This window comes from Athalia rosae, chromosome 1, assembly GCF_917208135.1.
Source record: "Athalia rosae chromosome 1, iyAthRosa1.1, whole genome shotgun sequence".
Classification (NCBI taxonomy): Eukaryota; Metazoa; Arthropoda; class Insecta; order Hymenoptera; family Athaliidae; genus Athalia; species Athalia rosae.
In genome coordinates, this window is record NC_064026.1 from 16,279,199 (window position 1) to 16,305,820 (window position 26,622).

Genomic DNA, 26,622 nt, shown 5'->3' on the forward strand with positions numbered 1-26,622 from the left:
CATTGGCGCGGAAGGATAATAACGGATCGTCAATTGGACCGGGGGTGTTGGGATGATACATTTATCATTCGTTGGCGCAATCAGCGCCCAACTTGGTAAAGTCTCTTCCTAAATCCCGAGGGCTAAACGCGGTGTGGATATTCCGTGGAATTTTGAGTCATTGATTACTCCACCCCGCGTTCACTACTATACGAGTACAACAGACGGCTTTCGAATAATTTATGCATATTGGTACGTATACCCGTGAAAGAAAAAATTCTATGCGTCAGATATATCCAATAATATTAATCTTCGGGGTTTTCAGTGATTGGTATTTTTTTTTTTTTTTTTCTCGTTTTTAAACGAAATTGACAGAGGGCCAAGATAACTCGAGAAGTTTCTTTCCTTTTATTCGGCTCGTACTTTTGGTGGTAATTTTAATTTCTACGTCTATATGTACTATTTTATCTATTATCTACTATCTCAACGTTGGTATAACATACGTTACCTGAAGCTCTAGCGACGGGTCTTGAATAGATTGCGCGATTTTGTGAGCTCTTTGAAATGCTTCGAGAGCTTTGCAGAATCCAGCTAGTTCCAAGTGAACTCTTGCAACGGTCAGATGCACAAGACCAGCAGTTGCGCATTGATCACACTCGTTGAAAAGACTGTAAAAAAGAAAGAAAATGAGAAATAAAAAAAACTTAGTCAGAAGATAAATGGATATCAAGGATTACAAATAATGGTACGGAGTAGAGAAAAAAAAACGATCGATATTTAACGTCGCGAAATTCGAAGTTCTCCGTCGACCAGAAACAACTATATCTTTGTATTAGACGGTGATTTCGTGGAGACAATTTTTAATCGTTACGATTCAGACTAAAGCGTCGAAATATATTTTTTCAAGTGAAATACGATAAATTCAAGCCTATGCACCATCTAATATATTAAGCTGCGACCCAGATATTAAGCGACAATTTTCACATGAATTGTTTTTAATTGGAGAATTTTTCAAGAATAAAAAACAAAATGCCGAAATTCAAATCGTCGATAAGATTATTCATCCGACAAAGTGGAGCTCGAATTGCTTTCCGTAAATTTTATTCATTCTCTGTAAATTTTCATAATCCGTTGAAACCATTATGTTATCCGCATATGCTGAAACAATCATACGCGTATGATTTTTCTCCATCGAATAAGACTCGGGTGAATACTACCCTTACCTAATCTAACCTGACCTGACCTCACCTAAACACTCATCGTGAGGTTTTCAAAGGTATTATGATATTATCCTCAGGGGCCTCTAAAGCCAAGTTATTTCGTGTCCCTCCAGAAACGCACGGGTGTATTATAGATCTTCTACGGTGTTCTACGTCAGCATGTATAGACCGTAATAATAATGATAAGAACAGCAAAAACAAGCGACCGCAATGAAATGTGTGGAGCGATAATTCTGACGAGGGGAACAACAAGCTCGGCGAACGTTTAAGGGTATAACGGCTTTCGCCGTTGCTTTTGCGTTATGACCCGTCCAACAAAAGTACGCATACCTATACATATGAATCAAGAGACTCGCGCTGGTATGTACGTGCGTTCAAAAGAACGAGCGCGCCGCCGAGTATCTTTACTGCGACGGGAGCTCCGAAGCGGAGTTGGTATATATTATAAAGGGTTCGCGGCAGTTTTAGATTTACAACTATTAGAAATCATCAAAGGGACAAACCTGTGTCTCGCGTATGCCAAAGCTCTGTCCAAAGCTCCGAGACGTTCGTGAGCTCTTGCTAAATTCAAGTAGGCTTCGGCCCTCATATTCGGAGAATCGAGTTCTTCGGAAATGCATAATTGTTTGTGAGCGAAATCGATGCTCTCCCTGAAACAAATCATGGTATACGAGCACCTGGTAAGACCTGGGATAAAATTTGGTCACGCATAATTGCGTGGGTTACATACGATCAAAGGAACAATGTGAATTTGCGATTCGCTTTCGCGGCAATTGTTCTTTTTTTCTCATTCGCAGCTTCATTGCTTGCATTGAAATGGTTGGGGGTGGATATTTTTTTACTCCTCGAGAATCTTGTTTCATGTAGAAATCTGCTGCGAACACAATGCCTGACGAGAAGAAGCGAGATTTCAATCGCCGTGTTACATGGTATTACCATAGATATGTTCGATATATCTATGGTATCACTACACCGTTATCGGTAAAAGGAAAGGAAATTTGGAAAGAAACTTTATGGGAAGGAACTTAAATGTGTAATCTATATGAAGATGAGAAAAGCCCTCCAGATCGAGTTCATCTCCGGCGACTAACCGGAACGAAAATCGCAGTCTTCATTTAAACTTCTTCGTTATTTACCACCCCTGTACGGTCTTCCGGGATCGCGAGAGTAAACGTAGAAAATATGTTCTGATAAACTGGAGAAAATTATTACTTTTCTTTCACTCGACATCCCAGCTGCAGTTTAGCGTGAATACGATAACGGGGAGTTTCGTTCCATGCACACGAGCGACGTTGTGCGAATAAGCGTCCAAATTTAGGTATACACGTTTTCATCGTTTTGGTACTCGTCACGGGACGGTTCACTCTTTCCTTTCAACCCCCTGTCGCTTCTCAGTTTTAGTTCTCCTCGGCCAATGGCCAATGGCTGCCTCTCAAAGGATCAATAGGTTAAGTGGAGTTCTCACACTCTCTTCTACTATTTCCTGTGCCAACACCAACGTCACTACAGCACACCCCCCAAATACTCGGTACACGTCTCGCATTTATCCCCGCACACCTGTATCAGACATCGCAATTTATCCATCGGTATTGCGTACTGCGGCGTCTTTTTTTTTTTTTTTTTGCTCCATTTTTCAATCCTCGCGGTAGGGTGGACGAATCAAATATGGTTTGTATTTAATTAGCCTACCCGATGCGGCGACAATTGTATAATTGTCTTTTTTCTATTTCATTTTTACGATTTCGCAGGTTTTTCACCCTTCGGAGGACATGGAGATTAAAGAATAACCAAAACTGAGACAAAAAGGGGGGTTGAGGAGAGGGAGGAATCGCACAATCCGCAGAGGTGATAACAACGAAGGAATAAATCAATTAATCGTGGACGCTGCATTTTCCGTTTAGTCGGAAATTGAAATATACCACAGGAATGTAATAATGCGAGAGGGGACTAATTTTAAGACGGCGATAAAGAAAAATTAGGGTTGCATATTTGTTCACCGTTCCATCTCGACATCATTTTTCTTCCCTCGCATTTCTCCCCCCAAATATTTCACAGTTTTTTGCTTCGCGTCTCGCGTATAATAAGTAAAATAATATAAAACGAGCGAAACTCAATTGCTTATTCGTGTATGATGGTACCGGAATAACAAGAGGTTTTGATAAAAAAAAAATCAATATCTCGGAATAGATGTATGGGATGTATAGGTATATGCACGAAAAACATATTTTTCTGTCCCCGTCCCTCTATCGTCTGCAGCATAGTAAAGCGGATCCTCTAGGGATGATAAATTACAAATTTTCGCCACGATAGCAAAGGTCCTTTATCATCGAAAGGATCGCGCAACTCACCATCTCCCGGCCGACACGATGCTTACGTATAATAAAATTCAAATTCATGAATATATAACATATTCCATTGGGAAAAAAGGCAAAAACTCTGACATGAGCGGAACGTTGCAGGGGGTCATACCATCTAGGCCTAAACTTTTTTGACGTTTCTTGAACGTAATAAAAAAAAAAAAAAAAAAAAATTAAATTAAAACAACTAGATCAAACAAACAAGGAAAAAACGTCGACGATTGACATGAAATTCCATATGGTGCCTGTGTCGACTTCTCAGGCATGTGACATTGAGATCGGGACAAAAAGTAGGAGCATATCTATACTACATACCTATATGTTACGTGCAAAAAATTGAAGATAATAATATCTGGTTTTTGTACTACAGCGGGCGGCACAAGGAACTTTTTCAAAGGATAAGTATTCTCCCTGTATATACGTATACATAGGTACAGGGAGAATATGTCTGATATATTGATCCAATATTTTCCTTGAAAATGGACGATGATCTTTTTTATATTATTCATTTATTGATTTCTGCTGATTGTATCGAAACTTTTGTTGTAACTCGACTGGAGATTGAAATTTGCATTTGAAATGCGATTGACGTCTAATTAAAACTCTGCACATCAATTTTGTTACATACCCCCGTGTATGAACACGTCGTCAATTGCCTCTCGACTATTTCGGGGTTTTCGAACTGTAGATCGGATATGACAGAACCGATCATGTTATTGATAGCTATGCAATATAAGTTTGTACGCTCATAGAATATTATCGACATGTGCGAAGTTTTGTACGTAAAAAGCAAAACTGTTACCAAGTTCAAATTCGCAACGTCCAATAATTTTTTTTTGGTTGATCCAGTAATTTTCCAAATCTGCAGCAAATCGAATCGGGCTCTCTGCCAGAATTTAAACCAATCACCCCTCATCACGTAACTATATCCACCGCAGTTCACCTGACCGTTTGACCGATTCATTCGGTAATTTCGGTCGAATCACGGAGGATACAGCGATGGAAGTTCCACCCCGAGTGATCGGTCAGCACTACGCTTCTCGACAAAATCTAATTACGCGCAGCAGGAAGAAATTGGTTGTAAACTAGCAACTACTCTCGTTGGTAGCAAAGATCCTGATACTTTTGTTATTCGGCCGTAACATCTCAGGCCGTTAAATAGTTGTAACAGAAATGAGAAAAAAGCTGGGATATTACAGCGAGTTGCAGCAGCCAGGATACAGTGACAGTACCAAAGACGAAGAGGAAAAAGCTATGAACAAAAAAAAAAAAAAAAAAAAAAAGAAGAGGAAGAAGAAGTACAAAGCTGTAACGCGTTGGGTAGCCTCGGGCGCGTTGTGTGTCTGGTGTAATAAACGTTATCTCTGAGCAACAATCTCTTTGTTAAGACGAACTTGCTCCTCTTCCTCCGACTCGCTGGTATCATATCATATCTGTTTCTTTATATCCTCAAGGGTCCTTGGTTCAGAACTGCACAGCAGTCTCGTGACACACGATGGGCATTTCTATATTTTCAACAATGTATACGGTATGGGTACGTAGCTAGTTCTAATTCGCCTTCCGGAGATTTTCCGCCTGTCGAGAACTCACTCAGACCACCAACACGACGAGCGGCGAGTGGTCAATTATGAAAAAAGTAGTGATGAGAAGAAGAAAGTATTTCCGCTATTCTCTCATATCTCAAAACGTAAATGGAGGTAGCGGTCTTTCGCAGACTCTCTTTCATATCTGCTGCCAGTAGATGCGCGCACCTTTGATTTTTTTCGATTTTGGAATCGAAAATCAACATTTTTTCTTATTGGGGTTTTTTGTATGGTTTTCCCCGCTGTATTTCGATCTCAGGAATCCGAAATCGTTCACCGAATCGATCCAACGATTGGATTATTTAATTTGGTTATCTCCGATTTATCGCTCCAAAAATGAAGAAAATTTAGATATCTCTGCAGGGTTTTGTCGTATAGCCGGATTTGTTGTACCTTGTACCCTTCGGGGGAAAATGAGAATTCAAGCCGAACGTACGGACAGGCAAAGAAAAACGATCGAAATACTGAATATCGTATCACATAACGCAAAGAACTCCAGTTGAAGAACGTAAAACAGGGACTCTTCTCCCCTCTCGTACTCCTTATAGTGGTACAACCAAATTTCTCTGGCAATTTCCCCTCCGGTAAAAGTTTCTGCGATTTGGCTTTGCTGTATTCTCATCGCAAGTTCATATGCACACATACATTTATGCATCCAATATAGATACCGAGGAGTGCCCATAGAAATCGTGCAGTTGGAAAGCAGCGATTTCGCGTGATCCGTCGTCTTCTTCTGCTCGTATCCTTCATCTTTTTAAATACTTTTATTCTTCTTATTCGTCTTCGCTTTCGACATCGAGATGTAAGGTACGTACATACATTGGAATGCAGAAAACATCAGGCGGAGGTAAAAGGTATGACATAGCTATAGTATATGTATAGATTTCTCGTTGGATCTCTTACTTATGTACGTGCGTCTCAAAGCGGCCTGTTCAACCCCCATTTCCGTGCTTCTTTCAATCCTTCACTACTTTTCATAATACACCCGGTACACATCCAATCCTGCATATCAGGTACGTCGCGGACGTTGCATAAATTCGCTTCAAGTATATTCTCAAAAGTACTTTTTGGTATTCCTCTTATTTCGCGGGTTGAAAAAGCATCCGATTACGCATATAAGGTCGGTAAGAAACAAAGTAAGGGAGTTCCTTCTCACTGGATACTCGCAAAACGACCCGATACATAAATTAAATAAAAGAACGAGAAAATAAACAATCAGCAAAGAAAGAAAGAGAAGAAAACCTGATAATGACTATATCTTCGTGAGATTAAGGCGGTGATGTAAATCATTTCAATCTACGCGTAGCGGGTCAAGGCGAATAGAAAATTTTCCCAAGCTTGCGAAAAACAAGAAAAGAGAAAAAAAATCAAATAAGGAAAAAAAAAACAAAATACGGGTGTTACGGATACGATATAATAATACCTCATTTGGGTAAGCATCGGAAAACATGTTCTTACAATTAGTTGTACGCAGGTAGAATTAGAAATTCACTCGCTTTTTATATAATTATAAAAAGTCGCTCTTATTGTAAGCAAAATTTACTTCGCGGATTTCATAAATCTCTGGGTTTTTCTTTGCGGCTCGGTCGTTATATTTCACCGATACATATATATTATATATGTAGCATAGTGTCGACTTATTAAAGTTAATTTTCCGCTCTGCAGCACATTTTTACATTTCTTATACGTAATGGAATTTTGAACAATGAAATATCAAGCTCAAGAAAAATAATGACCACGACCCTTAATTTTGATGATCATTATTATTATTACTATTATTATTATCTCATATTTTTTTCACCGAAACAAAGAAATTCGAACAATACCTATAAGTTGAAGCTAGGAATACATTTTATGTGTATTTCTGATATACCTATATAGATATGTGTGTGTGTATAGATCGGACATATAAGACGAGGCGATTGAGACGTACATAACTGTCATGGCGTGAGTTATCGCGAACCCGTGCCATTTTCTATAGCAATACATACTCTCCGGAGTATATATGTGTATGTACATAATATCGTATAGTTATACTATAGCTATGAAGTATATAATCGATATTGGCACATGGCCGAATATTCAGGATGAGTATAACACGCATAGGATGAACGTGCTATTTGTAATAAAGGGTCATCATCAATTGCCCAAAGAATTGGAAAAAGTAGTAAAAATTCATTAACAAAGAAGCTGACTATCACCTATATTACTTCATGCCGATTCGTAATTGTTGCATTTTTCGCGTTATACCAGAACTATTTCAGGACCCTCCATCCCCTCCGGTGCTGACGTATTGCTACTAATCTCCCTTGAAACCCCCAAGACTACAGATATATAATAACCCCCGGATATGCAAGAGTACCGATACTGATCCAAACATGACGACGACGTTGCGGTATTTCTCAATATCTATAAATATATAAATCAACGTCAAACAAAAAAAAAAAGAGGTAATACAGCGAAACTCTTTTTTTTCTTTACATTCCATTAAATTTTTCCGAATCACCCCAACTCGTAAAAATTCATTAATTATTTGAAATTTCTCGACACTTTCTCTTCTACTTCCCTACAGACTTGTGATGGGTATAAATTTATATTATTTGCCATCTTCAGCGTGGATCATATCGCCGTTCAGGTGTAAGTATATGTACCTAATATGTTTCACATCGCTCGCGGTAAGTTGGTGCTGCAGGGCCAGCGGGGGCTGATATCATAATGAGGGTTCGTTCTCTCGTAATTATACTATACGAGTAGAGGTAAACTTGAATGGGTATATGTGTCTACGTATATATATACATTTCAGACACGTGAAGCATATACCGGTACGTATTTAGCTACTACTCAAGCTGCAAAACGAACGTGAAACGTTATTAATGTATTTCAAACTTGTTGGAACACGGGTGAGGGGGTTGTTTACGACGCAGATTATACCGCGAAAATATTAACCCACCACCTGCAGGTACTCCAGAATGTATTCGCGGAATAACTATAGGTACACGATTATCGCGTTCACCTCGTAAAGTACGTTAACTGCAAGTAGCTTCTACACGTAATACCTGCAATAATGACGACGACGATTGAAGTTTCTAATTTTTTGGTTCTTGCAATTTCTCCTTTTCACCGATTTTTTTTTTAATATTTATTACCTGTATTTACCCCAGTCCATGTACGCCTGATAGAGGTATCCGAGCAGAGTAAATTTGTCGTCGCGTTGTCTTATGCTTTTCAATGCACCGCTCCATTTTCTAACGGCAGCTTGCTGCTTGTGCGCTCTGTACAATTTCAGCCCCTGTTCAACCTGAAAAATTTAATTGATAAATAAACGATTAGGTCATTGATCGAAGATTAACAATCGTAGAAAATAATATAAAGGGCACACCCTCTCCGCGAACTGACTTCCACGTCGGACAAACAACTGCGAAACTTTGTCGCATCAGGTGCGCAGAAACGCACGAACATGATCCGTAACCACCTCCCTTTTTGCACCCCTGATAATGATAATAATAATTCGCACATCTCATCTTGAAACAACTCATCCGACGGTAATTTAACTCTCGTATCGGTACGTCATGGGGATTTAGCTCCTGAGACATACGTACGTACGTACGTACGTACGTGTTGCTATTTATTGAACTATATGTGCGAAATTCCATCACTAGAGAATATCAGTCGACTTCGTATCGCGGTTTACCCACATCATCTATAGGTAAAAGGTATGTATATATACAGCTAGAATTCTGTTACATATCTCGTCACCGTGGGAAAATTCACTCTGCAGATGATTCGGGGCGTGGTCGGTCGAAATGTCAATCGAATCGAGAACCTTTGCCTCGTGCACAACTTCAATGGGATTTTTGATTCAAATGTCCATTTTATCGGAACTTTTTTCCCAATCAAACAAGGAGAATATTTTTCACATGCCCTTTGGAAGGGGTATCGACACGGGTAACTTGGAAAATTTTTGTAAGAATAAAAAGAATTATGAGAATCAGACACCGACCAGGTCGCTTCACTGCATACCGATGAGACGAAGCTGAGCTTAAAATTGTGTGTTTTAGGTAACTACTACCCCGAAGATAGGTACACGGGGTACACCGCATAGAAGTGAGTAGCACTAAACGAAATTCGTGGTGCTTATTGTTAGCTACTTGGGATTCTCGGCACACCTGGCGTTTATCGCCGCGCGCGTTTCTACGTCACGAAAATATCTAGATATATGTACAGACATAGTTGGGTAGGTAGGTAGGTAGGTAGGTAGGTAGGTAGGTAGGTAGGTAGGTAGGTAGGTAGGTAGGTAGGTAGGTAGGTAGGTAGGTAGGTAGGTAGGTAGGTAGGTGGGTGGGTGGGTAGGTGGGTCGGTGGGTAGGTGGTGGGTGGGTTATACCTATAAATGGAAGAAAGTGGAGAAGCCGAGGCAGAAACTGGGTGGTAAAAGGTGGTTCAGACTCCGCGTGGTATAGATAAGAGGGAGATGAGAAAACGAAAAAGACGAAGAAGGAGGTCCGACCGTATCGATTCAACCCTGAAATTTGTTATACCTACGTGGTGCAAATTGAGACCACAACCCCTAATATAAATAAAACAGAATGATCTACAAACTAGCTTGGTACGGAATTAGGTGAGAGAAATGGGACAAGAACCGACAAACGAATCGCGATCAGTCAACGTTTTCCAGAGGATCCTAGTTCAAATAACACGCGTCTGGGGATTCAAGCGAGTGACAATGCTCGTCCCGCACAGCAATTTCCATGACTCGCCCGGGGCGTATGAAAATATGGAGAAAATAAATAAACCAAAATAATAAACCAGAGAGAGCGAGAAAAGAGACGAATGAGAGAAAATAAGGAAAAAACAAAAACAATTATACTTCGAGACGGGAGGATGCCATCTCCTTCTGAATTTACTGTCACCACCTTGAAAAACTTTTCTAATTAGGGGTCGCTCGTCGGGAGTTCTTCCCAGAATACGAGTTGTACGTTTGTGGAAAGGATCTTACGCTGGTTAAATTTTGTGTATATGTATATAGGTAGAATACATCATCTCGATTCCGAGCAAGCTGCGCAGGATTTCTAATTAATATTTTCCGGACTCTCGATTCAAATTCAGCGATCTAAATTCCATTTTTCACCCAAGATCCTTCAACCGATTCTCGCAGAGCACCTAAATAATTCTATTCCAAGCGAGAGCTATATTTCGAAACGACTACGTTAAAAATACGTGTATATACGTGATCGGTATGATTTTTTCCTTCGACTGAACTTTTCGTCGTATTGCACCGCGGGGGTCTCGACCATGGTCGAAATTAACCCGTAAATCCGTTAGTTCGTCCCTACGGACCACCCCCTCGGCTACCCTGCGCCTGATCATTCGGTAATTTCCTTTGCCGCCCGGTGGTTTCATCCGAAACTTCCTGCACAGACGGCCTCCGGCAAATCGTATAACTTTTCCCATACCGGATACTTGTGGTCCGAATTTACCTGTTTCCCGCTAATATAAGTATATATGTATATGTATATATGCGTACCGATCGCGAAATCACGAACCGACGCGCCACGATCACGGTTTCGCGAGTCGTAGTACCAAAATGGTTCAGGGACATTCTTAACGTTTTCCGCAAGGACGTTATCGAATTCTAATCAATGGATGGAAATAAAAAGAAAGATAAGCCTCACAGTTTCACACCCGTATACAGATCGTGATTGCCGATCCTTGAAATTGCATTGCGATTCGGCATCGGTGGTATAGCTAGGAAACGGGAAGTTTCGTCCGTCTCTATAGATACACACACACACACACCGGGCTTTGGATGTCCTTATCTGCTATACCGGCGCGGGAATCAACCCGTCGAATTTCAGCCCCCCTTCCGCAGACGCGCGGTAACGCCGTATTTCTCTAAGGAAGCCAGTGTACGTGAGTACCGTAGCGTAACTTTGAGATAAGTTGAACGAAAATCAATTCCAAGATTGGCGATCGCATCGCTTCTATTCTAGGCAGCCGGCGGTGTGATACACCGCGGCGTCGCGCGCATGCGCTTGGTGATCCGTATCCTTGAACGCTGATTAAAAAATGTTCATCATCATCGTCGAAATTCCGACACTACCCAAGCGAATTATTCTACTCAATTATAGGGGAAAATAAGGTGGTGGATGTCCAAAGGTTGTAAATCAAGGGATGCGCGGGAAATGAAAAAGCTGCATTCAATATACATACGAGGCGTACAACGGTAGCGAGTATAATTTTCGCTCTTCAGGGGTGGAATTAATTTGATATGAATGTATAATTCGTTTCGGATGGCTTCTGCTTGTTCGTATGTACGCGAATACGGTTCGCAAAAAGTTCGTCGGGAGGGATGGAAGTTCGTACAGAGCGACGACGAGAGTTCGCAGTTCGCGGCTACGCTCAGGTACGCCCGTACAACAGGTGTATATCATAAACAAGCGCGTACGTGGTATGGAACGCCACGGGACACGAGTGACTTCGATGTCCCGGCGAACACCCTCCGCGGGGTTCGTTCGTAATTGTCGGTCTCTCCTCGCGAACGCGTTCAAGAGTACCCTTGGGCAATGACGCGGCGTGTAGTCGCTTCTCATTTTCCTCCTCCGCTTCCAATTTACCGATCAAGATGTCCCGAAACCCCCGGCCTCCTCCGGTTCGAGCGCGCGCGCCTGCCAGAAGCTGCGAGGATCGCCTTGGAATCCGTCCCGCAGATGCTTCGATATACGGGACCTCAGCCGTCCCCTCGAAGAACGTTACAGTACAGAAGCGTTGTACGTATAATACATATACCGTAGAAACTTCGAAACTTGAATTTCGAAGCCTCGGGTTAGGGAACTCAACTGGGAATCGACTTCTGAGGTGATTTCCTCTATTCCCCGTTTCTCTTCACCTGCACATACGACGTCGCTTGAAAAAGATTATTCGAATTTAGAAGTTCATCGGATGTAAAAAAAAAAAAAAAAAAAGAAAAGGCGAAACTCTAGCTGACTTTTTCAACGCTTCGAACGTACAGTCTCTCGCATAAGCATATCGCATCTACTCCGGGCGGTTGCCTCGGTCCGGATTCTTCGCTTGATTGCCGTTTCGATCCACCGTCTTAAATACTTCCGAAGATTGATTAGTCGCTATTCGCTGGTAGAATTGTTACGGTAGCTTCGGTAACTTTATAACAATTATTTCTATTTTCAACGTGATTTATCAATACGTTTTGCTTGAAAAAAAATAATATTTTTTCAACAAAATTCCCTAAACGAGTTCATATAGAAGGTAATATATGATTGGAAAGATGTGTGCAAAATTTCCCCCAGATTGATCGGAAAACTTTTTGAGTCATCGCCCACAGCAATCTAAAAAATGTGGTTTTGAGAATGGACACACAAGCGGACGCAACGTGTAGGAGTCACACGTTTACGTATTATAACATGAGAAACACTTCAAATTAAGTTTTGAAATTTGAAAAAACTAAACATTTCTTTTAAACAGTTGAAAATATAAATAAGCCAAACTCCAGTTTTCAAAAACATGAAATACACGAAGAAATAATAATCGAAATCGATTCGAATGTGCGACTTCACTTGTATTTCCCCCATTAATTAATTTAGAATTATTTTTTTTTGTAAAATCAGTAGAAAAAAAAGAGGAAAAAAAAGGGCAAGCTGAAAATTTCACAGCACTTTCGTGTCACCTTGAAGTAACGTCAATGAAAATGTCAATGACAGCGATATCTTGTATACCAATTATGTATCATTGAACTTTGTAACTGTTGAAATCAACTCACGTGGTGACAAGGAATTTAGATTTCCATTGCCGTCAAATTCGATGACCTACGGCCAAAAACCGGTTCGTTACACGTTAAATGCCACCAATGCTTTCTCCATTAACCCATAGCGACGGAAGTAAAAGTCCCCATAAAGAAATCAGAGCGCAGTCATTTAGAGCATTCGCTTGTCAATTCATCATCAACGAATAATAACCGTCGAAAAGTTTTGGAGAATTTCCCGACATAGGATAGCGGGAGCGTAGCGAGGTGGAATGTAGATTCTCGTTACGTCTAATTTCTTGGATGTATTTATTTCGGACCGCGTCTCATCCAATGCCCGGCGTCTCATACTACGATTACACACATATATCATAGAAGGATCAGCACACACACGCACACGCACATACCTATACCACACTCGCATACGTAGTACACACTATCGATTCCTAGCATACTACCGTTTTTCAATCGTTTTTCAAAACATCTCAAGATTTTAATAATAATAATTATAGTAATAATTGAGCGACAATAATGAATAATTAGGTTGATGACGTCAAGAGGTCGAGAAGTTATCAAGCAGCGGATGACCACAAGAATTCCTGACTTCTGGTAAATTTTCGATGACGTCACCGAGCAACGTCCGAGTAAGGAATTAATTACCAAAATTTAGCGCCGCCGGGCGAGGCACCCCACATCCTTTAGTGTCTCAACTCTTGGGGGTTTCCCATGGTGGGACAATGATGCCAGCTTGACGGAGGATTAATCATTTTTTACGCCGTGAACAACATCGAAACTTTGAGGCCAACCGCGCGTTATTTTGGAGGGTGTAAATTCGGGCTAGCCGGGTGACTCGTCGACAATGCGATCTTCAATACGAAACATAATGGGGCATTATGTATTGATAAATTTCACCCCCCCCCCCCCCCCCCCCCCCGAATGTACGACGAAAATAAAGGAGAAAAAATATTTCCATTACCCAAGTGGTTACGATATTTGGCGGAAATCAGCCGACGTCAATTTTCATTTTGAATAGCTCCAGCAGCTTTTTACTTCGACCGAATTTAAGAGTGCCAAAAAAAATATCCCAACGGGGAGGGAAAACAATGGTGCGTTAAAAAAAAAGGAACGAAAAAAAAGAATAACGCAAAGAAAGGGATGAAACTCTGAGGCCGACTCGCGGCGATAGGAGGAAATAAAATGGAACGGTCTAAATAAAATAAAACTTTCGAAATCTCGGTACGCTTTCTCATATTCTTCCGGGCGAGATAGTAATTCCCGTCACCGCCCGATGCAAAACTCCGGGCAAATTTAGTCAACGTTACGAGTTCGCGGGGTCCTCAAGTTCGGGGGAGGAAAGAAAAGTAGAGTTGGAAACGGACTCGTCGTTCACTCGTCCGGAAATCCTGCGCCGCAGGATCGCATACACGTATACCTACGTGTATGTGTTTTTTTTTCTATGGGATTCCTCATCTTTTTACGTTTCCCGACGTGAGAAAAAAAAGGAGGCGGGAAATTGGAAATCAACTTCCGGGAAATCGTGCAAAAAGAAGGGTGCGATTATTATTCACATTATACGTATGTATTTTTGTGTCGTATTTCTTAGAATGTTTCCCATATATTTCATACAAACGTGGTATAACGTAACATATGTGCGTGCGGATCGTATTGTGTCGGAAGGTTTTTTTTCAATGATGTATTTTTATGCTCAAAGTATTATAATTCGAGTTACCTTGCCCGGGTTATGCGGTTCGTCGTGGTAAATTATTCAAGGCTCAAGTGATACACGGCAGTGAGCGGCTTGGAATACACGTCGGCGATGGAAAGTCCCGAAATAAGTATGACGATCGCTCGTTTTTCTTCGGGTTTCTTGGTCTTACCCTCGCCGTGGACTCTGGACATTTACCAGACGAATTAAAAAGGGGGATCCGCACGTAGCTCGTCTCTTCTTTTTTCCGAGAGAGCTGGAAACGCTTATTTTTCTTTTCCTTAACTCTCCTGTGGTTAAACTGATTTTTTTTTCCCCCCCTTTTTTGTTCAACTCCCTAATACACAGCGCAGATACCCGACGAGAGTTACACTCGTAATGGGGTGTCCATGATAGAAAAGAAACACCACGAATAACTCCATTGTTCTCGCCTTTTCTTTGCTTTTATGATAAATATTTTTATATTTTTTTTTTCTTACGGATTCATCAATTATGATTTTTACCGCCAAATGCAGTTCAGAGTATGTTTGGAAAATGAAAGAATCTTTGTACGTTCAAAAAGTGAGGTACATCAAAATTCGGAAAATCTAATTTTCTTCTCGTTTTAGGATTGGCGCGGGGACGTTGAAGGCATGTATTAACGGCGCCGACGAGGGATGTGTAAATATAAAATGGCGTCGCCTCTTTTTCGGATATATTATATCGCAGCCCCAAGGACAGACGCTACGGAATAGGGTAGCAATCTTCTACCATGTGATACAGAGTATGACGATGCATTATTTTCGCTCGCCTTCCTCGCACGAGGTTCGGGTTGATCGGTCACGGGGAAAAAACCCCCCAAGAAATAAGCGAATTTCAAAGTGTCTGTCACCGACGTGGAAGAGATCCATCAGAAGAATAGAATAATGATGAAATTCAGCAGAAGAGGGAGAAATGTGCGAGACAAAAAAATCACTAGTTAGCGCAAAAACGTTCTTTTTTTTTCCCATATATTTAATAGAAAAAGTTTGAAGAGCGCAACAAAAGTTCTTTGTTTTTTGTTCGTCATCTTTGTTTTTTTCTTTTCTTTTTTTTTTTGGCGCAGTAATAAGCCAATCCTGAGAAGTTCGCGCGACGAATCTTCTTTCGTCTCTCGCGGTTGGTTATATTGTATGGAACTTCCATTTCATTTTGATTACCAGAGTATAATAAGAAATCGGGTACTTGCGATACTCGTGAAAGGAAATTGCGAGAGCCTCTCGGAATTCATACATATCCCGGATCTCCTCTTTATGGAATAAGATAAGTGAGAAATCTTGGTTTGTATGTGCATGTAACACACATAATCCGGTTGGAAAATCATAAGCAAGATTCTCTCATCTCACCGAATTGAAAATCTTGAGAATTATTTTTTATTTTATTCTCCATTCGCATACTACTTCACGTTATAGCGCGCGACGCGACCTCGAGGGCCGGGGCTCATCTGCGGCTACATTCAACGACCGTACCTGCGCAATCATCGTGATTAGCTTGCCCTTGTCACCCTGAAACCGAGGGTGACAGCAGGAGACAAAATTGTGGGTGACGAGTAAAGAGCTGTAAAGTAACCCGCGACGGAGCACCGCATATTGCTTCTGAGAAGGGGATTATCTTGAACTTGAGATCGTCGAGAATAAAACTTGGAAGATAAAGCACCTCTTGACGAATTAGTTTCTCTCTCCGTTTCTGTTCTGCTGTCAGTTTCAACCAGATAACTCAACGGCGCCGTCCTTCGAGGAGTGACGGTTTAATTAGATATGACCGCCCCGGCCTCTTTTTTCCCTTTCATTCCCGGTTCTTTTCCTAATACATTCCGAGCATGTAATTATATCACGCGGTCGTCGCATCTGGTTATCTGAAAACCGTCGCAACGACGTTGGATGCATAATACCAAGTTTTTCTTTTTTCGTTTTGGTTGCCTTAATTTCTCCTTCGTAAATTCGTTGTGAATTCTCGATGGGAAAAACAAATAAATACTTTGGTTCTTTTAACGACGCTTCCGAACACTGGACGTAAAAGGTATAAAAGTTAATGCATCTGCTGTTTACGTATAATGAGTTCGTTTGACAAAAGCCTCTCAACTTTTAAGTACAAAGTTTGAGTGCTTTTCGTAGGTCGTATATGTGAAACTCGTTAGCTTAATTGTAAATGTTCAACTGTTTCTAAACAACGTTTATTAAAGTCACGTAGGTTGCGCGGTGCAATTTTCATTGCCAATTAAAATACGGGAATTGGGTACACTCGTTATATCCGAGGCGCGGGTGGAAAGGATAGAAAAAAAAAAAGAAAAGAAAACCTTTAACGCGATCGAATCTTGTATCACGTCGAACGCAGCGTAGCCATGAGCAACGTCCCGTTCACGGATCTATCTCTAGCGGTGCATCGACTCACCCTTCGTCTTGCCAGTTGCTGATCCAGCCGATGTCTGCATCCGACAAGGCACTCCCAGAGTCCCGCTCTTCCATTCTGATAATGCCCGCTGCCGTTTCCGTTCTGGTGACGATAATCCTCCTCAGCAAACTCGTATACGTCGAGAGGGTGCCGCGAACCGTCCGGACTCCCCAACAGCGCCGTTGCCGACAACTGATGGCTCGCCGAACCGCTAATAAATTGGAAAAAAAAATTCAAATTATTCAATTGGGCCGTACAAGTACGCTTACTACTTTCACCTTTCACATGGGTATACGGGCCGTACTTCTATCCCTCTCTAGTTTAATTATCGAAGGATAACGACCGCTGGAACCTCGTGTCATTCGACGACGTATATAACTAGAAGCTCTTCGCGCCGTTATTCTTTTCCTAAAATTTATCAAATATAAAACTTCGTAGCTCCCAATGAACGTCTATCCGAGGTATTCTATAAAAAGTTGGTGATAAAATGTGTACACTCGTCAGAAACTCGCTATGCAGTCTGCAGCCCTTTCTCTCGTCTTTATTATCTCGGCGATCCAAGGGCGAAAAGGGTTTCTCGTTTTCGGGAGACGGCTTTCCCTTATACTATATATAACGTCTGTGACAATATCGTCGGTTTTGTCCAGTTCTAGCGCGAAGTTGGGAGAAAACTTTTTTCCGCCACACATTCGGGGGGGGGGGGGGGGGGGGGGGCACGGTATGTAAGGATTTCTCCGACCCTGTTCCGTATACATATACGTGTAAAGTTACACCGGCAATCCGGCACATAAAAGCCCTTTTCTCTTTTCACCTTCTCGTTTCTTATTTCTCCCTCGATTTCTCCTCATTTCGCATAGATACACGTCTGCGAGAAGGGTGCACCCGAACATAGTCAAACCCCCGTCTTAATCCGTCGCATCCACCCCATTGCATAGAGCAATCGACTAAAAAATAAGAGAAACTTCAACAAAAGCTGAACGAACGTCAGGCGCGTTTGGAGTCCTCGAAGACCCCGATCATAAGCAGACCCAACACGACCGAACCAACTGTATGTTACAACTACCTCGGGCAAAATCGCAATTTCGACTTATCGACGATTCGCGTTCCTCGAGCTGTTCTATACAATCAGTCGAAGGCGAGGGTTTGATTCTCCCGAAAAACTTGTGACCTTGACACAGGATCTTGCGGGGGTTGTTTATGCTACAAGTAGGAGTGGGGGGCTTGGTGGATCTCTCGGCGCTTGAAGCCAGACAGAAGTTTTTAGGCGTCTGCGAAATATACGACATCAACTTGATCGTCGACGACGTGAGGTTCCTACTGAGAACCACGCCGTAGTCTGGATTTATCGTGGTGTGTTGGTAGACAGGGAGAAAAAAAAAAAGATAATTAGAAAAATTAGAAGTGGAAGAAAAACCGATAAAGACTGGACGGATGTCAAATGCAGCCAGTCTCTAGAACCCCAATTCGCACGAAACACTGAATTACACGTCCTTCGATCGTTTGGCCGGCATTTTCATACACATATACCTATACGGATGTATGTACGTACATTGTACGTACACTTGGCTTAATCCTAAGTGGTGTAGTGAGATACTAACCGATGACATTTAGGTTGGCACAAAATATCCTTAGGGGGAATTTACAGCAGCGCCACGGCAGAGGTGGGGATCGGTAGCGGTTCGACCCGCATCGATCGTACGTAAATTCCCCCTAGGGATATTTTGTGCCAACCTAAATGTCATCGCGTAGTGTCTGGCTACACCACTTATTGTTAGGATTAAGCCAAGTGTACACAATGTGCTAACGGAACCCGTGTACTGCGCGTACATCGCTTGCATGTATTGTGCACAAAACCGAAAGTGGTTTTGTTATAATCAGAAAATTTTTGATCCTTGAAAAAAATTGGGGGGGAAAAAAAATTGATCGACAAAAAACCAGTTAACTTCGTAGCCTTTTGCCGGAGTCTTGCTCCAGACATTGACAGGGCGAGCGAATGAGATGAGAGGACATGATGCTCGTCAAGCCGTGAACTTCTTACAGTTTTTTTGGTTATAAAGTACAAAACTAGAGAAACGCACATCTATGCGTCTAAAAAGTAAATGTCTCGTGCACAGCCTCGCCCAACGAATGAACCAGCGAGTCAGCAACCAGCGTACATACCTATATGTATACGTCCTTCGGGAATCCTATGGGGGTCATGAAACGGGAATGATGGGGGTGTAGAGCCAGTCCCGCGATCTCCCAATTCCATGTGTCCTCCGCACTGCCGCGATACCATTTATTACGGGAGATCCCTTCCCCTGTTTTTTCACTTCGCGTTCTCTTTTTATGTCTCCCCGTTGCAACCGCACGCTCTTCCAATTTCTCTCTCTTTTATTTTTTATCTCGATTCAGGGCTGGCCCAGTGACCCAGAGTTTGCTGCGACGAACTCCGTGACCTCGTGGAATTTATTCGCCGTTTTATTGGCAGCCGCGTAGCCGCCTTACGTAACATCTCGTGCACATATTCCGCGCGTGCGGACGATGTGCTGCGTTAATTCTGGTACCAAAATCTGATTGATCACCCGCCAAATTCGTTTGTTTCGATTTACTCTGCATACTATAATCGATCGCACACGATCGAAATTCGACGAAACAGACTAGGTATTAACCGATGGAAATTTGAGCAGGGTGAAAATGATTTTCTCCTTTTTTCGTTTTGCATACAAGTATTTTAGCGCTTACTTATTTCGAGAGTAGTATCATCACTTACACAAGAACGTGATCTGTAGGTATAAGTTCGGTGTGTACTTGCGAAACTGTATTCGTACTGCCGAATTCCAGCGCTTGGATTTTCGTGCGAGTACAACGCCCACCTTGAAATCCACTCAACAAACATACTATAGGTATACCTACACCGACGTAATGTATTCGAAGGTGAGTTGAAAACATGCAGAGACACTCAACAACCCCTGCGTTGTTGAATTTACTTTGACTTTCTCGAAAATTTCTAGTGCCCGCATTTCTCCAGTTTACTCGCCTTTCCCATATCTGCAGCAAAAGCAGCACCGGCAGCAGTTTGCTCGGTGCTCGAACATACCTATATATAATTTACGTATACTATACATATGTACAGGTATTATATTATATAAACGAGGAGAAAACATTTTGCTGCTCTGCCGAGAGGTAAAGAGGGCGGCGAGAAAATTGAGGAGAGAAAATAGACGCGGACCTTTTGCCTCGCAACTTTTCTTACGAGCCAAAACCTGACGCTAACTTCACCACCCTTCTTCTATTTTATACCACAGAAGAAGCGGAATATGGGGAAAAACAGAAAACACCGCAAACCGATGCTTATACGTTCTCTCCGTACAAAATTTTGCTATCCTTCACCCATGCACGTGTAAAGAGAAAAAAAAAAAAAAAACGTACAGCCATGATACGTATTCTCAACTGACAAGAGAGCCATTTTTTTCCTCTGCTACTTCATTCAGATTCATCTAGCAAGGTTACAATTCTGTGTTACAATTCTCAAGGTTGTCTGAAGATGGGAGCCTTTTAAGGGCACATATAAATTTTTTTTCCCACTTATTTTTCATATCACTCCTTCTGTTTGTCTTTTTTTCCTTTTTTCGTTCTTTTTGTGCGGTCTTCCCTTGATATGCGCGGATCAAACGAAACGCGGGCTATACATTTTCGATGGGGCGCAAAAGGGTCGGACGTGCCCGGAGTTAGATAACATTCGTTTGAAAAATAGAAGAGTCCAACTATATGTGCTGCGGCAAATATAAGAAGGATTTCCCTGCAATAAGGCATGAAAATAAATAATCTCCTTGAAAACGTCTGCACGCGGTCCGTTGACTTCTGACATTTATTTCGACGGCACGCGTTGCAATCAGGTCGATAATTTCAACATATTATGACGATAATCAATCACTCGACGATTTTCATTTTATTTCGTTTTTTTTTTTTTTTTAGATAACTTCCAATTTTCCGCGGATCTTTTCACATCAGCGATGTTCGGAAAATGGATGAAAGGAGCACTCATCGCCCTTTCCCTTTTCTCGCTTCTCCCTATTATTTTCCTTCTTTTCGAGGACTCTTTATTTTTTTCTTCCTTTTCCTTATTTCGTTACAGGCATCACTTTGCTCCGAGGGTCCCTTTCCTGTATAATAGCGCTAATTCCGGTAGCATTTTACGAGCCAAAGTCAGGTGATTCGGCCCTGGAATATACTTTCCTTCTTTACGATTTTAGGGTCAGGTCTTCAGATACACGTGATGACTTATCGTAGACTGCAGTGTGGCGAAAACAATCCTTGGTCAAAAAATCAAATGAATAAATATGAAATATAGGGCAAAATGGTGGAAAAAAAATTAGCCCGTTGACGAGAGTGGGGAGAGAAAAAGAAATAATAATCGCCAAGGGAGAACATCGATCCGCCCTCCGAACTTGGGCCGCGTGACTTGCTCCCTTGGGGAAGCTGAAAACCGCGCATCAACTCGTGCAGAACTTATGCCTAATTTTATAGAGGCAGAACCGAATTCGCCAGCCCCCTAGCCCAAAACTTTTTAAATATCATACCGCCTCTCGCACCACATCAGGTTATGCGTTGCGCGCGACATATTCGAACCGAGGGAAATAAAACAGTTGCCAAGTTTTCGAATTTATAATATCCCATCCCAGTTTTATTAAATTTAAAGAAAAAATAGAAAGAATCAAATAAGAATCAAGGACACCAGCGTCGGATATGCAGGGAGGGGGTTGATGAGAGATCGATTTGATTGACCCCTCGGGGCATTGAAAGTTCGTTTTCTTACAGGCGCTGTAGCTATATTATACCGATAAGACGTTGTAATTCTGCGAGTTCAAATTGTACGCGGCTCTGATAGGAGTTCACAAACTTTGCAAATAAACGGTGTTATGCGAGAGTTACGGAGCCATAACGACGTAGGTATACGGCGTTTTAATACTTCTGTATCCGACTGCTATGTACGCGTCATGCTAACTCATCTTTTTCACATCAGAATGGTATCGCAACAAAACAAACCCAGCTTGCGTAGCTAATCATCCTGACGAGATGAAAACAAAAACGATCCTCCCAAATATACGTACACAGACGAGACGATGAAAATGAAGCTTTCAATTGAAAATGTACGCGTCGCCTTTTGACAAGATTTTTGAATTGACAAACTCATATATTACACGGTGGAGAGAGAAAGAATTTTCTTTTTCTTCTCCTTTTCATTTTGAGATCGTTACTCGCTTGTTCATTTACGTAGTGTAGTGGTTGGAGGGTGAAAAGAATTTTGAATTCTCAGCCCCTGCTCGATGCTGCTGCGTGAAAATCCTTAAAGAATTCCGGACACGCGAGATTCTGCAAAGCGTATTTATACACATATACACGGCCGTGCATAGTATGTACAGTATATTTACCTGAAATCTCAGTCGGAACACGTTGGAATAAATAAGTATACTCACCACATATATACTATATACCTATACATATATATCTAACTTAATATACGGGGCGAATGTCACCTTATTCTCTGCGTATAATACACATTATATAACTACAGGCACATATATGAATAATAAGTGTACGTATTTATCTAGTAGCAGCTGATAATATATTCTATGCGTTTTTATTTATTCATTTTTTCTTTCATTTACTTTTCGCCAAGGTATGTATTTGCTTATAAATATACGTCTCCGAAGCCCGGTGAGGAAGAGACCCGCACATTTCATCGCGCGAGGACCTGATTATACAATTTTTTTCATTATTCTTTTTTTCTCAACACCCTTTCCACTCGTTGAATCCTTTCCTGCAGTTATTCGCGGCACTGAAGCGGTAGATGAGATTATTTTTTTTCATTTGCTTATTTTTCTCCTTCATTTTTGCATACGTTTTGCGCTTTTAATATACTATCCTCCCACCGAATAATGCGATGGGATGCTCTGTTCCCCAGAAGGGTGTAGTTTTCTTCATCTAAAAACTATATGCATATACGTATATATACCATGATTGCCTCTTTGAATAATCAATAAAAAGATCCGAACAGAGCTGCAGATTTTCAAACGGGTATACCGGGATGCGTATATAATAACATCTAGGAAACGAGAAAAAAAAAACAAAAAGGAAAAATGAGCTTCAAAACGGAGAAAGAGAAAAAAAGGAAAACATCTGAACCAGCTTATCGATGCTCTACATTGCGCCGTGATGCTCGATACTCGATGAAAATGAGTAGTTACAAGGAACACAAAAAAGAAGGAAGAAAATCCGTTGCATCTCAGTTACCATTTTTCAACGCACTCCAAAGCAAGGAAAGAAAGACAGTCGGAACGAAGAATGAAATACAAACAATGGAGTGGGAAGAAATATGTAGTTCGCGTCCCTTAAAATTAGCTCAACTCACAATCAGTTGGTTCGCCAGTTTTTCAATCAGACAAAGCTTCACTTGTATCGTTCCCCCGAAGGCACAATATCTGGACAGTCAACTATTGTCCGTTTTGCTGGCCGCATGAAAAAACACTCTACGTATGCGTACATATGTGAACACGTGAAAATACACATACATCATGTACGTGCGTAGGTATAATATACCCGTACGTATGAGTATAGGTGTACGCATAATGTCTTTCTCTTTGCTTTATTCAGGCGTAATACCGAGAGCTCAGGAAAGCTCTATTTATGCCTACTATACTTATATCGTATAGGTATAATAAAGGATGAACCACATTGAGAGGATATCCTCTACCCGCCGTTTCTTTATATTACGCCACCGAAGTACCTCGGGTGCAAAAAAAACATCGCCAATTGCATTAACTTTTATAAATCAATCGGCGCACCGAAAATTCGTCTCTCAAGAACAACCGTCAAATTAAATTCCCTTGAGAAAAAAAGAATCCAAATCAATCATTGTGCCATAAGTACATGTGATTTTGCATCATGCACAGATGTACCGACGAAGACTGGAACGAACGCGTCACCAATACCTGGTTCACGGAAAAGATTTCTATAACCAACAAAGGTAAGAGTGACAAAATTCTATTTTTCCTCCGATAAAACTTTGTGGGAACGATAAAAAAGATAGTTTGGTTGCACACGAAACCGTAACGTCCAGTTGGAAGAGCGTTTATTCGAGTGTGAGAAAAATAAAGAAGATAAAAATTGCATACCTGCTGGAAAAGTTTCCGGATTGACTGAGAACTACGAGGGCGTTTTCCGCCGGTGTACGTGACTCAACTAATTTAACGAACCTTCGAAATCTAATTACCCTTACCGATCCCTATTTTCGCGCGGTAATCTCTCTTTTTTTATGTTTATTCATCATTTTCTGTTTCTTTGTTACTTTTTCTTTTAGTTGGTAGTTTGGTTTAATCGAGGACGCGCCCAGTTTTCTTCTGTTATTTTATAAAAAATTAGAACTCTCCGAGAAGATCCTCATACATAATTTGTATTTCTATCAGAGGATTTCAAGAGGGGAAGATTTTTGATTAATTTGAAAGAAAATAATTTCCATCTCTCGATTTGAATTTGTCGTATATTAATTATATAATGAAAAATATGTTTGTAATTTATAAGTGAGATCTGCCTTGCATATCCGCATGGCAACGCTCTTTCAATTAAGTTTAGTAAATATTAATGCCCCCTTATAATATTGTTCATAACAAAAGGGGATTATTTCATTGGGAGAACAAAAGAAAATTTAGGAATTTCCATCCCCTCGAAACGCGGATCAAGTCCCCGGGATTAATTACGCTAAATTATACCCACGTCACGTACAATTTTCGCACCACTCGCTCCGGGAAGCCCCTTTTCTCATTCGGTTTCATTCGATTTCTATTCTTCTCGTTGCATTTTCTTTGCCGCTTTCTCCCTGCATACTGGCAAATTATCGTTACAAAGAACCGAGAAAAAAAATGGAAGAACCCAAGGAAAAAATACGTTCGAGAGTCGCGGCGTTACCTTATTTTCCGATTAGACTATGGGATTTCCCTTTAATATTCATCCCTCAGAGCCCTCTGATGTTAGTAAGGAAGTTGTTGCCTTGAACCAGTTAATTTGGCGTGAACAATCCGCAGTTGGTCGCATTGCGGTAAAACCAGCTGGGCTTACTGCATCCTCCAAAATCTGGTCTGACGCCTCGAGACTAACTTCAGACTTTATCTCCCTATACCACGATCCTAATCTTCACTACGACCTAAGCAAAAAATTTCGAACTAAGCGAAACGCTTCCAAAATCGAACTCACCCTCGCGGGACGCCAGCCAACTTGGCTGAGTGAATTGATTTGAAAGTGACGAAAAACCGACGTCGTACAAAAGTACCCCGCACATTCTTCCTTTTAGGATGCTCTGATAAGGAAGAGTGTTCACATACTAAAATGTAAGACCCCCTATTAGGCCGATCCATAGAGCTTTTTGCATGCACTTGAATTGTACAGAAAACGACTTGCACCATCGTTTAAAGTATAGCGCGTTGATGAAAACCTATATGCATGAGTTGGTTGAAGCGAAATCGCACTAGAAATTTGTTTATACAACGAAAAATCATAAAACAATTGACAAGTTTTTGGTTTGTCGCAAATATCTCGAAAAGTAACGAAGGGATCGCTTTGCTGCCAACAGGGCTCTTGTAGAGAATTTAAAACCCAATGAAATGGTTTTTCAAACGACTCGATCGGTGCATTTTCAACCGAGAAAATCCGGAAAACCCGCGAAAGTGAACCTTTTTTCAAACGTTCATTACTCCGTCGAATTTCAAGCTGCAACAACAATCTTGCGGATTATGATAGACAGCAGTACGCAGTGTGTGGTGATGCGTAAGATGGTCTCCGTCCGACGCATAGTCTTTGCACAATTGCGTTGTAAACAATAAGAGGGCTCATTTTGTCAAATGCATGACATGTGAGAAAAATGGCCCGACTGAAATTCTGTTGATGGTTCCGAAGAGTAGAGATCGAAATCTTTGATTGGTCTGTATCAGATCTTCACGTGGGAGGTGCGAAATGTCTCAAAAATGGCCCCTAAAGTGGCTCCGAACGCTCGAAAATGCGTCCGAGACCGAGTTGGGTAGTTGTGGTGGGGGATCAAGCCAGCGGAGGAGAAGTATAATGCCCTCGCGGCTGCGGTTGCTCCTGACCAGGCGCCATTTCGCATATTACGTACTCTTTTACTATAATTTTGCGTACTTTTTCAATTACTTCGGTTTATTAATAATCTTATTGCAATTAACTATTATATTATAAAATAGTACACTGACAGCATTGTAAGGTGAGTATAATATTCGTGATAAGAACGTCTCTTTTATTGAAATAATAGGTTTAATAAAGTCTAGATATTTTAAAGATTTTCCATCAGATCGAGTACGCACACATACAAAAAAATACAAATTCATATCGTTTCACGTTTTTTGCTAACTTGGGTCTCTACAATGTCCAACACTGCATCGTCTTCATCAATATTTTGACCGCATATGAGCGCATTCATTGACACTAATATATTATTATAAGTATGTACATGCTGATTGTAATGATTTGTTTTTCAAATGTAATGATTTTTTTTCTATTTTAAATAAATAACTTAATTTCTAATACATGAAATCGGACGAACACAGAACATTCACATGGAATT

General features: G+C 41.1%; 1 protein-coding gene across 6 annotated transcripts in view; it reads right to left on the reverse strand.

Annotated features, from left to right (window-relative positions):
- The window catches only part of LOC105690467 (43 kDa receptor-associated protein of the synapse homolog), a 48,963-nt gene that overhangs the window by 5,624 nt on the left and 16,717 nt on the right, over nucleotides 1-26,622 (reverse strand). For all 6 annotated transcript variants that reach the window (XM_048649173.1, XM_020854979.2, XM_020854977.2 and 3 more), the window contains 4 exons: nucleotides 17,010-17,220; nucleotides 8,286-8,437; nucleotides 1,703-1,849; nucleotides 488-647 (listed from right to left, as the gene is read on the reverse strand). In XM_048649173.1, coding sequence (XP_048505130.1) covers nucleotides 488-647; nucleotides 1,703-1,849; nucleotides 8,286-8,437; nucleotides 17,010-17,220 — 670 coding nt within the window. The remainder of the gene's footprint in view (nucleotides 1-487; nucleotides 648-1,702; nucleotides 1,850-8,285; nucleotides 8,438-17,009; nucleotides 17,221-26,622) is intronic.